Source organism: Hemitrygon akajei, chromosome 18 (genome assembly GCF_048418815.1).
Source record: "Hemitrygon akajei chromosome 18, sHemAka1.3, whole genome shotgun sequence".
Classification (NCBI taxonomy): domain Eukaryota; kingdom Metazoa; phylum Chordata; class Chondrichthyes; order Myliobatiformes; family Dasyatidae; genus Hemitrygon; species Hemitrygon akajei.
This window is the reverse complement of record NC_133141.1, coordinates 48866965-48880843: the sequence shown is the minus strand read 5'-3', so window position 1 is coordinate 48880843 and position 13879 is coordinate 48866965. Positions and strand designations below refer to the sequence as shown.

The 13879-nt window shown below is 36.2% G+C and overlaps 1 protein-coding gene across 15 annotated transcripts in view; it reads left to right on the top strand.

Annotated features, from left to right (window-relative positions):
- hdac5 (histone deacetylase 5) overlaps positions 1–13879 on the top strand; it is a 321402-nt gene that overhangs the window by 276677 nt on the left and 30846 nt on the right. For 14 of the 15 annotated variants that reach the window (XM_073071644.1, XM_073071647.1, XM_073071643.1 and 11 more), the window contains 2 exons: positions 1256–1376; positions 1784–1833. In XM_073071644.1, coding sequence (XP_072927745.1) covers positions 1256–1376; positions 1784–1833 — 171 coding nt within the window. Of the gene's footprint in view, positions 1–1255; positions 1377–1783; positions 1834–13879 lie in introns of those variants that run through there. The other variant, XR_012102062.1, reaches the window with a different exon arrangement.

Genomic DNA, 13879 nt, shown 5'->3' with positions numbered 1-13879 from the left:
ATTATATTAAATAAATTACATGAAAATCTGCAAATAATTAAAACTTGTTGCTTGCACTTTTGAGTATTTTGTCTGTTATTTGGACTACATAAATTCTGTTAGATTGAAACATAAGATCCCTGTTGAAATCATTTTGCAAATTTAGTTAATACATATACATCTTCTATACATCTGCATTCTAGTTATATTATTCTTTCTTGTTCTGAGCAGAGTAACTAAGCTGTACATAAATGATATAGGAATAGTTGTAATTGTACCTATTAGATGTACTTCTATCAATGTTATATCTTCATTATGAAAATTCATCATGTGCGCACAAGAATTTCACTAAAACACTATTAAAGACAGAACATTGGAAAGACAGAAAATTGTATACTTTGTAAAAAAAAAGTCAAGCAAATATGTAAATGAAATTGACAGCACAACTTTGAAATAGTTTAAATCAATTTTAAGCGTTACTTGAATTAATATATATTTAGTAGTTTAACAAAAAAGTTATTGTTCTACCCTTAAGAAATTTTTATGTTCTGTTTTGCAATAATTGCTATTCAGAAGCCTTAACCAACAGCAAAGGTCATTGTGCCACAATTTAAAAATATAGCTAACATTCCACTCACAGCGGTGAATCTTAGAATGAATGTTTATCAATAGATACATGCAATTGTTTTATCTGTTAGTGAAGAAAAGATGTAGTACTGATAGCTTGCAGGGCATGCCGTGGTTTTAAATTTCTGATGTTTAACTATTAACAGGAAAATGGGGATGTAAAACAATCAACTTAGAAGTTTGAACCTGAAAACATAATGAACTTTCAAAATCAACATAAAAGTGACGTGTTTAGTTGTGAGGCATCCATATACACTAGCTAATAAATGTCATAACTAATACTTATGCTGCTGATTTCTCTGATTTATACATATTTATGGAGCGTGCTTGAAACCATTATTCACAGGAAACAAATTAATTTGGAAACTTCTTCCTTGTATTTATCATCATTGCAATTTCCCAGCCAGCAAATTTCTTGTGTACAAATTAAATGATAAATCCTCTGATTCAGAGATTTTTCACTTTCTGATCTCCAAAGCCCTCACAAGTTAAAAGGTTGCATGGCAAATATTCTAAATGTTAGAGATTACCTTGACCTTTAATTTAAAGTATCCATTGGAATAAATTGCTAAAAGCTCCATATTTTATTATGGTAAGGAAATGCTGTTTCACACCTCAAAGAGTTAATATTCTGTACTTATTTTTGCAGCGGATCCGAGGTAGAAAAGCAACTTTGGATGAAATTCAAACTGTGCATTCAGAACATCACACATTGTTGTATGGCACCAGCCCTCTGAACAGACAGAAACTGGACAGTAAGAAGTTGCTAGGTATGTATACCAGTCCATAATTTGCACTTCATCACTTAAAGGCCAACTGAAAAACAAATTTGACAAAAAATTAGCAGTTGCACTCCATTTTCATTGTCCATGTTAGGAGTTCTCTTTGTATCAAGTTTTTCATATTCGATTTACTTGCTGGTTTTAAAGAAGGCTGTTCCTATATGATTTCTTGTGCAGAATGAGCTTGTTACATTGTTGGGATATAAATGCTTGAAGGTTTATAAATTAGACACTTTGACAATTGAAAATACCTGAAAAGTAATATCATATACTGACAGGCCTTGTATTCTAAATATTATTTAAGGATCTTATATTGCTTGTCAAGAAATGAAAGTGAACTCCTTTGTCAACTTTCATCATTGACTGAAGAGTATTGTGTTGGAATGTTTGTCTAGGTCCTATTACACAGAAAATGTATGCCCTGCTACCCTGTGGTGGACTTGGGGTAAGTAAAACTAAGCACAATTCTTTGTTTTCTTTATATTTGACGTGATTTAAAAGGGAATCAAATAACACTATGAATTGTCCCTTCAATTCTGCTTTTTATTCTTCACTTATAACTTTGGAAGCTGCTGTTTTGCATAATAGCAATTGGAGCCTTGCAAACATTTTTGCAGAATGGAATGTGGAAAGTTAGACTAGATCTTAAATTACAGCTTTTCATTTAACTCTTTCCAATTCAGTAACCCAGAATATCGATTACATTGCATCCCATGTCTGCTGCAATTCACTTGCTATGTTTTAAATTAGTGTCTGCAGAATTTTCTTTAGTTACTGTGGTTGAAGAATGGCTTATGCACAATATATAGAGAATATGATCATTTTTTGAAGCTTACAGAAGTATTTCAAAATTCAAAGTAAACTTATTAACAAAGTACATGTATGGCACCATATACAACCCTGAGATTAATTTTCATGCAAGCATAGTCAGTAAATTCATGATATAATATAACCATAATAAAGTGAAAGACCACACCAACTTGGGCATTCAACTAGTGTGCAAAGGACAACAAACTGCAAATACAAAAAGAAAGAAATATAAATAAGCAATAAATATCGAGAACATGAGATGAAGAGTTCTTGAAAGTAAGTCCATAAATTGTGGGATTATTTCAATGATGAGGCAAGTGAAATTACCCCTTCTATGCCATATTCAAAACATTACATAAAATTAAGTCATAATTCCTTTCAATGTTTTCATTTAAAATTTATTGATCAATGTCCCTTTTCATGTGCATTTACAAATAGACCAATTCTGCATTGTCTCAATTGTCTTCATTAGCATCAAAATATTTGAATAGTTCTTCAGTGTTAAAAGACAATTTACTGATTATTTTAGACTCTTAGAATGATTCAAACTGCACATCAATATGTAATTATCATGCTAGGCTATCTCATTCAAGATAAGAATTTGCACTTTCAGCATCTACAGCAAGTTCAAAGCTGGCAGGGGCTAGCAAATCAAGCTCATTAACCAAAATTTGAAACCCAAAGTATGTCATCTGCTGGGCTCTAAAAATTAGATTGGTGGGCCTTCCTCCTAATGATAGACATGATATACCCTGTCCACTTAAAAGATGCAGTTTCAGTCAAACCTATCAAAGTCAACTTTTGCCAGATTATTGTTTAATTTCATGCATTTCCTCCTTTCAAGTCTGATAGATATGAAGCAATCTTGAAAACAAGTAAGTTCCTCGCACTAAATAGCAAAATTCTCTTAAAGTGATGGCCTTTTGCATGCTTAACAATATTTCACATGACTCCTTCAATATCAAAGCCATAATCATCAATCCCAAAGATGAAAGCCTCTTTTAAAGTTACTGAAAGTAGTTAAACTAAAAAGAGTGCAGAACAGATTTACAAGAATTTTGCCTGGACTAGAGGATCTGAGTTATAAGGAGAGTTTGGCCAGGCTAGGTCTTTATTCCTTGGAATGTAGGAGAATGAGGGATGACCTTGTATAAATGTTTAGAATTATGAGAGGCATAGATAGGTTGTGTGGCAGTTAGAGAATCATCTCTACCAAAGGACGTACAAGACACTCCTTTCCTCCGCTAGCCTGCAGGTCACCCTTGGGCAAGGTGTAGCACCTGCTTAGACTCCTGATCAGGGTCATGTACAGCCATGAGAGCAGGTGGTGAATTTGTATGAGCAGCTGGGGCATATCACAATTCCTAGTTCTGTAACCACTGATAATGAAGGCATTTGTGCTTCCCCATGTCCTTGTAACCTAAGTGGCCTTTAAAAATGTTGAATATTAACTTGCACTTTGCAAGGAATCAACATTAAACATGAGGTAAAAAGGCTTGTTATGTTGTATTAACCATGATCTCTGTAGATAAAAGGTAAATCAATTGAGTGAAACTTTTTTCAAATTGCAACAAAGAATGGAAACAAGTTAGCAGAATTAATTCAAATAGTCTAAAATCCTAAATAGGCCCATTGAAATTAATATTAATGCTCTTTTTGTTTTATTATTTATGTAGTGAATATGTTGTGTGCCTTTTCTAACAACTGCATTTATCTGTGTTAAAGTAAGATGATGTGGCTAGATGTACACAGCAGGTCTCCATTAGAATATCAGTCTTCACCTGAAATATTAATTAGTCTTTTTTCCATTCAGTTTCTGTGAATATCAAAAATATTATAAATTTTCAGCATTCATAGTTCTTCAGCATCTGATAAAATTGTTTATGGTATTCATTGAGTTGCAACATTTCCATTTTAATTGATACTATCTCTGTTGGATCAAATGCACTTATTTAACATAGTTATTAATATATTTTGACTTTGTGAGAAGTTATGTTTTTAAGTCAATTAGTTCTTATGATTGTTACATTTTTGTTCTAAAAATTAATGTTTATCATCATAGCTCTACATAATAATAAGATCATTAAGGAGTCATTAAATCAGCTTAGATCTTGAAATACATAATATTTACCATTTCATTTCAAATTGTGTGTACCAACCTTTCAATGAAGAGCATAATTTAATCAAAGTCAGTGCAAAGCAGATTCTATTAATGAAAATTTTAAAAATTGCAATACTGGAAATTTATTGTAAAGCAAAAATGCTGGAAAAGTATCAGCAGATCAGGAAGCATCTGTGTTAAAAGAAACTGTTAACATTTCAGGTCGAAGACTTCATCAAAGCTTTGTTGGTTGAAAGTTTCCTGTATTTTTCTGTTTGTATTATTGTATATACTGTTGCTTTGACAAAGATTTAAATGGTATGGTCTTGGAGGTTACTTTTTGTTGAAAATAATCAAAGTTCTATGAATAATCTTTAGCAATTTTCACTACAGCAAACGTAAAAGCTTAGGATGGTGCTTCAATTTTTTTAAAAACATTCATTTTAAACCACATCACTTGCAGTGTTTCATCAGCTAAAAAAATGTGATGAATCTGTAAGACATCTGGGTTGCAAACAATGAACCCATTGCATGAGGGATTCAAAGCCCCAAGGCCTTGGCATTTATGTATCTGCCAAACCACAAATAATTTTTAAAGCAGTTAAAGTAATATAAATCTGGATATGGATTTTTTGGCATAGTTTTCAAAATTTCCTTGGAGCATGTTGAATGATGTCTCCAACTTAGCTAGGCAATATAATAGACCAGGCAAACTGCATGCAGTAGATTCAAAAGTGTTTTCTCTTTCTGAAATATCTTCTTCTTACTCTGCACCATAAACATGTTCCTGTCACAACTCTACAAATGAGACAGATCATGTTAAATTTCAAGCTGCAGCGACAAACAAATGTATGATGCACAAAGATATAAGACATTAACCAGTGTTCACTTCCAGCTTACTGGCTTCATTACTTTGCTATTGGTCATAATGTACAAAATCAACAGATCATAGCAGGGAAATGTTCTATCTCACAAAGAGGCAGACCAAGTTTGTAGACCAGTTAATAATAGAGAATGTTATTAATGGACAATGAACTAACAATACTCAGCAGGTCAGGCAGCAGATGTGAAGGGAGAAAAAGTTAGTTTCAAGTTGATAAGCAATTGTCAGAGTTGGAAAACGTTAAAAATCAAAGAGAGAACAAATGAAATGTCTGTGATAGGGTACAATTCCTAAGACAATGAATGACACAAGTGCTGATGCTGCTGGCTGAGAAGGGGATTGAAGCTTGTTCAGTCCTGAGAATTAGTTAGAAGGTAACAAGCAGCCGTAAAATCTGCTTTTAGTTTCTCCAATGTAGAAGAGGATGCATTGTTCACAGTCGTCTGACTGTACTTATATACAACTAAGCGAAAGAATGTTCCTCCAGACCACGGTGCACCCACAAAACATACATCACAAACAGCACATCAACCAAAACATTACCATAAGTAAGTCAATAAAATATAATTGAAAATGCATGTTTATGCACAGCACAAGTAAACAGTATAGTAAATAGTAAACAGCTCACTGTCCTAGTGACAAGACCTTGGTGGTGGCAGGGTATTTATTAGTCTCAGCCTTGGGGAAGAAAGTGTTGTCCAGTTTGGCGGTCCTAATCCTAATGCCTCTGTACCTCCTTCCTGACAGTAATAGGTCAAAGAGATTGTGGGATGGGTGATAGGGATCCTCAACAATGCTTCTAGATCTTTGTCTGCAACATTCCAGGTAAATTACAAAAGGGTGGGGACGGAGGGAAACCCCGATAATCCTCTCAGCATCCTTTGCAGTACTTTGTAAGGTCTTGCAGATGCCTTGCAGCTTCCATACCTTACAGTGGTGTAGCCAGATAGGGCACTCAATGGTCCTCCTGTAGAAAGTTATTAGAATGGGGGACAGGGAGTTTTGCACGCCTCAATCTTCTCAGAAAGTGTAGACATTGCTCTGCCTTCTTGACTAGTGAGGAGGTGTTGTGGATCCAGGTTAGATCATCTGTTATGTGCACACCAAGGATCTTTGTGGTCTTCACTCTCTCCACAGCAAAGCCATAAATGTGCAATAAAGAGTGGTTGACTTGAGCCTTCCTGAAGTCCACAATCATCTTTTGTCTTGTCCATGTTGAGACTCAAGTTGTTGTACTTGCACCTTTTGGCAAGCCTCTTTACCTCCCCTCTGGATGCTGACCCATCATTCTTGCTGATGAGGCCAACCACTGTTGTATCATCAATGAACTTGATCTGGCAGTGCAGTCGTGAGTCAGCAGTGCTGGGCACACAGCCCTGGGGGCACCAGTGCTCATTGTGATGGAGCTTGAGATGTTGCTGCCAACTTGGACTGTCTAGGGTCTTTCCGTCAAGAAGTTCACGATTCAGTTACAGAGAGGGATTTTGAGTACCATCAAGGACAGTTTACCTACCAGCCTCTGAGAAAAAATCATGTTAAACACTGAGCTGAAGTCAATGAACAACATCCTGCATATGCATCATTTTCTAGGTGGAACAGGACGAGGTGGAGGGCTGTGGTTGTAGCATCATCAGTGCACTGGTTTGAGCGGTAGGTGAACTGGAAAGGGTATGTTGTAGCTTTAAAGTGGGATTTTGTATGATCCATTATCAGCCGCCCAAAGAATTTCATGATTGTTGAAGTCAGTGCCACTAGGCTGTAATCTTTTAGGCCAGTTACTGTTGCTCTCTTGGGCACCAGAATGATGGTGGCTACCTTGAAGCCTGCAGGGCCAGTAGATTGTTCCAGTTGTATATTAAAGACCTCATTAAGACCTCTGTTAGCTGGGTTGCATAGTCCCTCAGCACCTGACCAGGCATGTTGTGTGGCCCCGCAAGTTTGCATGGGATCCTCCTCACCTTGGCTGCGGCCTGAGAGGGTGCCTGTTCCTAGGGCGAGAGGAGCCTTTCCTCAATGTTACATCAATCAGTGTGTCAAATTGTGCATTGAAGGCATTTGGCCTATCACGAAGAGAGCTGTCGCTGTCATTGAAGCACAGGGTGGACTTTTAATTGGTTATGGTTTGTATGCCTTGCCACATATGCCGCGTGTCCTTGGTGTCACAAAGATGTTTGAATTTTCTGTGTGTGTTCTCGCTTTGCCTTCCCGATGGCAGGGAGAACACAGCTCTTGATAACCTTAGAGTCATCCTGTCCCCTGATTGTGAGCACCAAATTGGAAGTAATAAATTATTGCTTCATCTGGTAGGTGTTCTGAAACCTCTTTAATCCCTTACTACCACATTTATTTGTTATAAATTTTAAAAGGATCCTGGTTGGACTCCTGAAGAGGTCTTTGAGTTGACTGTATTGAAATGATGAAGCATTTTGTAAAAGCTCTATCATATTTTTTCACCCAGCAGCCACTCAGAATAACACTTCTTATTTTCTATATTCTTTATTGTTCCCTTCAATGTTTTCATTTAAAATTGATTGATCTATATCCTTTTTCAATTATTCTTTCCCCCATTAAAATATCTGAAATGGGCTGATGCTAGTTTATTCAGTTCCATTTCCCAAGGAAGATATAACAAAGGTGCTGAGGGACTATGCAGCCCAGCAAACAGAGTAGGTTGTGCCTGAATGCAAAAGTACATAGGTTTGAACTGAAACTGGCAAGTATCATTCTTGTTATACTTGTGACAGTATCTGCTCCATCAGTAGTCCAACCACTTCTCGATGTTCAGTAAAAACTCGTACCCCCATCTCAATATTATCAATGACCAGAATCTCAACAGGAGAAGTAATATAAATACTGTAAAATAGGTCATAAACTGGGTACCCAGTGCTATGAATCAACTGCTAAATCTCAGCAGCCCTTATAGCAATTAGACATGAACACTTTGTTCAAGTACTGCAGTTCAAGTAAGATTCCTTCCCAGCTTTATGACCTGAATTCCAATGCTGTCTGTATGGAATGTGTGTTTTCCCAGTGACTATGTTAGTTTCCCTTGAACGCTTCCATTTCCTCTGTTAGCATATCCAAAAGAATGCTAGTTAGTAGGTAATTTGCTAATGTAAATCATCACTCGTGTGGGTGACTGGTGGATGAATCAAGGGAAGAAAGGATAGATTGAAGGGGAATACGTGATAGAATGGGATTGATGGGATTGCTCTGAAAGCCAGTTATAAACTTGGTGGGTTAACAGGCCCCGTCGTAAGGCAAATGAATATGAATACCATTCTTGAAAAAAACAATTTGCATGATTAGCAAGTTATCCACCACCTTAAATATTCATTCTCCTCATGACGTATAATGTTTACCCTGCAGCAACCTGTTAATATATTTTCAATCTATCATCCAAATCTGTGACTTTTACCACCAAAACTGACAGGGAGTGCTTGAAGAGAACACCACTTCCAGGTTTTCCTCCAAGTCATATCATTCCAATTTGGAAATATATCACTGATTTTTGTTGTCATTGGATACAAACATATGAACCAAGTGTTGCTGTGGTAGTACCTGCACTTTATGTGTGACAGTTAACAATATCTTTTCAAAAACTGTTACAGTTATCACTGGCAGCGGTAATTGCATGTCATTCTCTCTACATTTTCAAGTCTTGGATATTCTGCAATTCGTCTGCTAACTCAAGACATCATTTGCCAAAGCTATGGACGTGGTAACACAGTTCAGGTGGAATGTCCTACCCAAAAGAAAAATAATTCACACAGAGCTATGTTCTAAGAAGAATAATGAATTTAAATAGAGTATGAGCCATTGAGCACATTTGCAGTGTCACAAATAACATTATTAAAAATGCCCAAGTGATATGGACTTCTGGTATTATTTGAAGAATAAAAGTTTGCCAAGGAACCTATTTGAATAGTACTATAGATTTTTTTTTACTTCTATATGGGGTGTCAGTTTAACAACTGAATGATAGGAGAGTTTGATCACAAACAAGAGAAAATCTGCAGATGCCGGAAATCCAAGCAACACACACAAAATGCTGGAGGAACGTTTCGAGCCGAGACCCTTCATCAGAAGATTTTTTTTCTCTAGTCCTGATGAAGGGTCTCAGCCTGAAACATCAACTATACAGTACTCTTTTTCCATAAATGCTGCCTGGCCTGCTGAGTTCCTCCAGCATTTTGTGTGTGTTGACAATGAGAGTTTGGCTTTGATTTATTACAAAAATACATGGAAAAAAATTGTTGATAGATAGCATTAACACTTAAACAAATATACACAAGTTACAGAAGAATTGCAGTTCTTTAAGGTGCAAAAACACAAAAAGGAAAGTGATTCATCTGTGGCTGACCAGAGAAATTAAATGTAGCATTGAATTGAAAGAAGAGGCTTACAACATTGCCACAAATGATAGTAGACCAGGAGACTAAGGGTATTGTGGAACTTATCAGAAAAGGGCCAAGGACTTTATAAAGGAAGACGAGATACAAATTGAATGTAGACTAGCAAAAATACATGCTAAAAAGGATTCTATGGGTATACAGAAGGAAGATATAACAAGGGAAAATGTGATACTCCTGCAGTTAATAGACAGGATGGCTTGCAATGGGGTAAAAGAAAAGAAATTAAACAATTATTTTGTTTCTATCTTCACAGAAGATGCACAAAACTTGCCAGATAATGAGAGTGAGGAATGGAAGGAAATGGCTATTTACTATTTAAGAAAGGAGAGAGAGTAAACTACCAGCCCAGTAGCCCAGCATCTGTGATTGCTGGAATGGGTAGTGAAAGATAGAACCATAGAACATTACAGCACTGAAACAGGCCTTTTGGCCCTTCTTGGCTATACCTAACCATTTTTCTGCCTCGTCTCACTGACCTGCAAATAACAAAGCTCCATGGAAAGAAGAAAGGCATTGATCAGGGTCAGCATTCATTTATGAAGGAAAAATAGGGTTTCATTTATCTGTTGGGAGTTCTTGGAGGATATGACTAGTAGAGCAGATGAGAGGTAACCAGTAGATATGCTGATTTCTGGAGGGCATTTAATAAAGTCCTGCACAAGAAATTAATCAACAGAGTTAGACCACTAGAAATTAAGGACCATGTACTCATTGAGAATTGGTTATTGAACAGAAAGCTAAGAAAAGGATTAAATGGATCCTAGTCCTGACGAAGGGTCTCGGCCCGAAACGTTGACAGTACTTCTTCCTATAGATGCTGCCTGGCCTGCTGTGTTCCACCAGCATTTTGTGTGTGTTGTTTAAATGGATCCTTGTCAGGATAGACAGGCTAAGATCTAGTTGGAATCAGCAGGGATTAGTGTTTGCCTCCAGCAATTCATGATTTGTCTGAAGGGATAAATTGTTATATTTATAAATTCACTGATAACACTAAGCTGGTTGGGATTTGAGTGGATTTGGATGAACTACTTAAGTGAACAAAAACATGACAGATGAAACACAAGGTGGAAAAATATGAGGTTATCCACTTTGATGCACATAACAGAAGAGTATCTGGTAAATTGTGAGAGATGAATAGGATTGATGTTCAAAGAGACCAAAGTACACAAGTTACTAAGACCAATATGCAGATACAGCAGGCAACTAAGGACCAAATGGTTTCAGCCTTTTTAAGCAGAGGGTTTGATTCCAGAAGTAAGGACAACTTGCTATAATTGTTTACAGCCCTGGCGAGATTCCATCTGAAGTATTGTCTAGTTTAGATCACCTTAGTTAAGAAAGGAAATACATGCCAAAGGTATTGTGAAGAAGATTCATTTATCTAGTTTCAAGGATAGTGGGGTTGCCTTTTCAAGAGAGATTGAGTGCTGAGACTGTATTCTTTAGAATTCAGAGAATATAACAAGATTGCATTGAAATTTGCATAATTTCTTAAGGGTTTCAAGAGTTAGATGCAGGGAGAATGATAAGCAGTGAGATGGAGAAATTTCTTGACTTAGAGTGATGAATTTCTGGATTTCTTTATCCCAGGTGATTGTGGAAGCTCAGTTATTATGATTGATAAATTTCTAGGCATCAAGGAAACCATTTATTATGGTACGTGCTGAAGTAGAATAGCCATCATCTTGATGAATGGCAAGGTGTTCTCAAAAGGTGGGATGTGCCTCTTCCTGTTCCTGTTTATTTATGTTCCTAAAACAGTTTTCACAGAGAATAACTCCAGTAGTTCAGCCCTTCACTGATTTGCTGGCCCAGGGAAATTGCTAAATTTAAATGTGACTCTAAGACTTAATACCACTGAATCAAAGTATACACCATCCATATTGATTATGTGAAACTTATGCCAAATATTGTTGTAAACTTTAACAGAAGGAAAAATGTTGATGTGGCTTGACAAAGACGAGAAATGTACAGTGTGTGCTAAGTAAGCAGTAAATTTGTTGTTAACTACCATGAAAGAAAATGGTAAAAAAACAAATTGAACAGAAAGACCTGGAAAGGTTAAGATGAAATCATTTGCAAAGGGAAGAAATGGAAATAGGAAGATCAGACGTAAAGGAAAGAGAAATCTGTAGCTTAAAGCCCATGAAATAATAGGAATGTTGCATGGCTAACTTATGTAGGAGTAGATTTTAATGTCTTCAATGTGCAGCAGAAGATCAAATCAGCAAATATGTAAAGCACAACCACAACTTGTTAGAAACATATCGGCTTCCTGTTTAATTTGATGTTCGCTATACCTGCTCTGAGGAAGCAGATTTGCAATTAACAAAGACTAATAAGGCATCATTCTTCAGATTTTGGGAGCCATTGAATTTAACAGCTGTCCACCAGATTTCACATGGGCATGGTTTCCTGATGCATTTTTATTTATGTTCAAAGCACAGGTCAGTTTCCTTGAGAAACATTCACTTCTTCTGAACTAAAAGTTGAATTTGTCGTTTGGGCAAGCAGTGAACTACTGTAGAACCATCCATTGGATCTCGCCAATGACAATGAAAGTCTACCTAAAAGTACCTTTATTTACTAAGAAGATTAGAGAAACTAAAGTTAAAACGGCACACTTACCTAGATCATGATCATTCAGAGCTTAATTCCAGCTGTTTAAAGAAAATACAAAAGTTACAATGACTTTGTAGTACTCTGAAATTTTAGACAAGCTATCTCATGGAATTGTTACTTGGTGTTGTAATAATGAGCATCTGGCTTCCAGTCATCCAGAACTGTCAGCCTATTGCCAGGAAACAACCTCGTCAATGATCAAAATAATGGTTGAATATGATGGGGGAAAGATTTAAAGAGGACCTAAGGGGCATGTTTGTTGTACAGCTAGTGGTGGGTGCATGGAATGAGCTGCCTGAGAAAGTGGTAGAGGCGGGTACAATTACAACATTCAAAGACATTTAGTTGGATGCGTTCATAGATAGGAAAGGTTTTAATGATTATTGTCCATATGCAGGCAAGTGGGACTAGCTCAGGAAAGCAACTTAGTTGGCACAGACAAGCTGGGTTAAAGGACCTGTTTCTGTGCTATATAACTCTATTTAGGACAGGATTTTTGTTTACATTCATGTCTGTGTCTACTTAGTTACTACAAATTACAATGATCAAAAAGTGACACTGTTTCTCAAAAATTATATCTCTTTTAAAGCCTTAAATGGTATGGAGAATCAACAAGACTTGGCAGTAATCTTGTTACAATGCAAAGTCACAATTTAAATTTTTTTATTGTTTGGTTTCTATTCTTTCTCTACTGCTGTGCACACATTTTAATGAGGAGGTCTTGACATCAGTTTATTTTCACACTTGAGGAGTGTCGTTCACAGGTGACTGTTGATGTCGAAAGCCAACATTATATGATTGTTCTCCATGAGGAATCCACCGCCATCACTACTTTATTTATGTGTGTCTGTGCTGTGCACAAATTATCCTGTAGATGCTTTGCCTGATATTAACTATTCTCATACAAAATTGGTTTATAAATGAGCCAAAATTGTACATTCCAAGCATTTTATTCCAAGCTGCAGGTACAAAGTACCACTGAGCTCTATTTTTCCACTGCAATAAAGTTGTATTTTTGATCAACACTGATATTCTTCTTTATTAAAATGTTTCCTTTGAATTGCAATTTCTTGTAATTGCTAAGTATCAGCTAAAATATAAAAATACTGCTAGAACTGCAAAAGTAACTAAGTGACTTAAAAGTAAAGTATGTAAGTTAACTAGATAGTTTGGAATTAGTTCCTTTATCTATTGGAGATCAGGAGAAGCTTTACATGGTGTTTCCTTGAGAAATGAAAGCACTTATAATACAGAGTTCATGAAAGTAATATATTTTGTGCACTAAATGTATTTTTTGCTTTTTGAATGGTTATTGATTACGTTGTGTTTTCATCAAGCAAGCTTATGGTACATTCAGCAAAAACTTTTCAGTTTTTTGGAGTGTAATAGGTTACATGACTTATACCTGAATTTGTTGAAGTTTATAAATTATATGCCCTTATATTGGAAAAAAATAAACCTGAGGGAAATTAGAGTGTGACAGCTCTATGGAAAGACAAAAATAATGACAGATGCGGGAATTCAGAACTAAAAGTGGAAAATGCTGGAAATACCAGCAGGTTTGGCAGTATCTGGCAATCAGATAAGTTAACATTTCTGTTGGCCGACCTTTCATCAGAACTAAGAAAAATTAAATTCAAACATATTTTAAATTGCATCG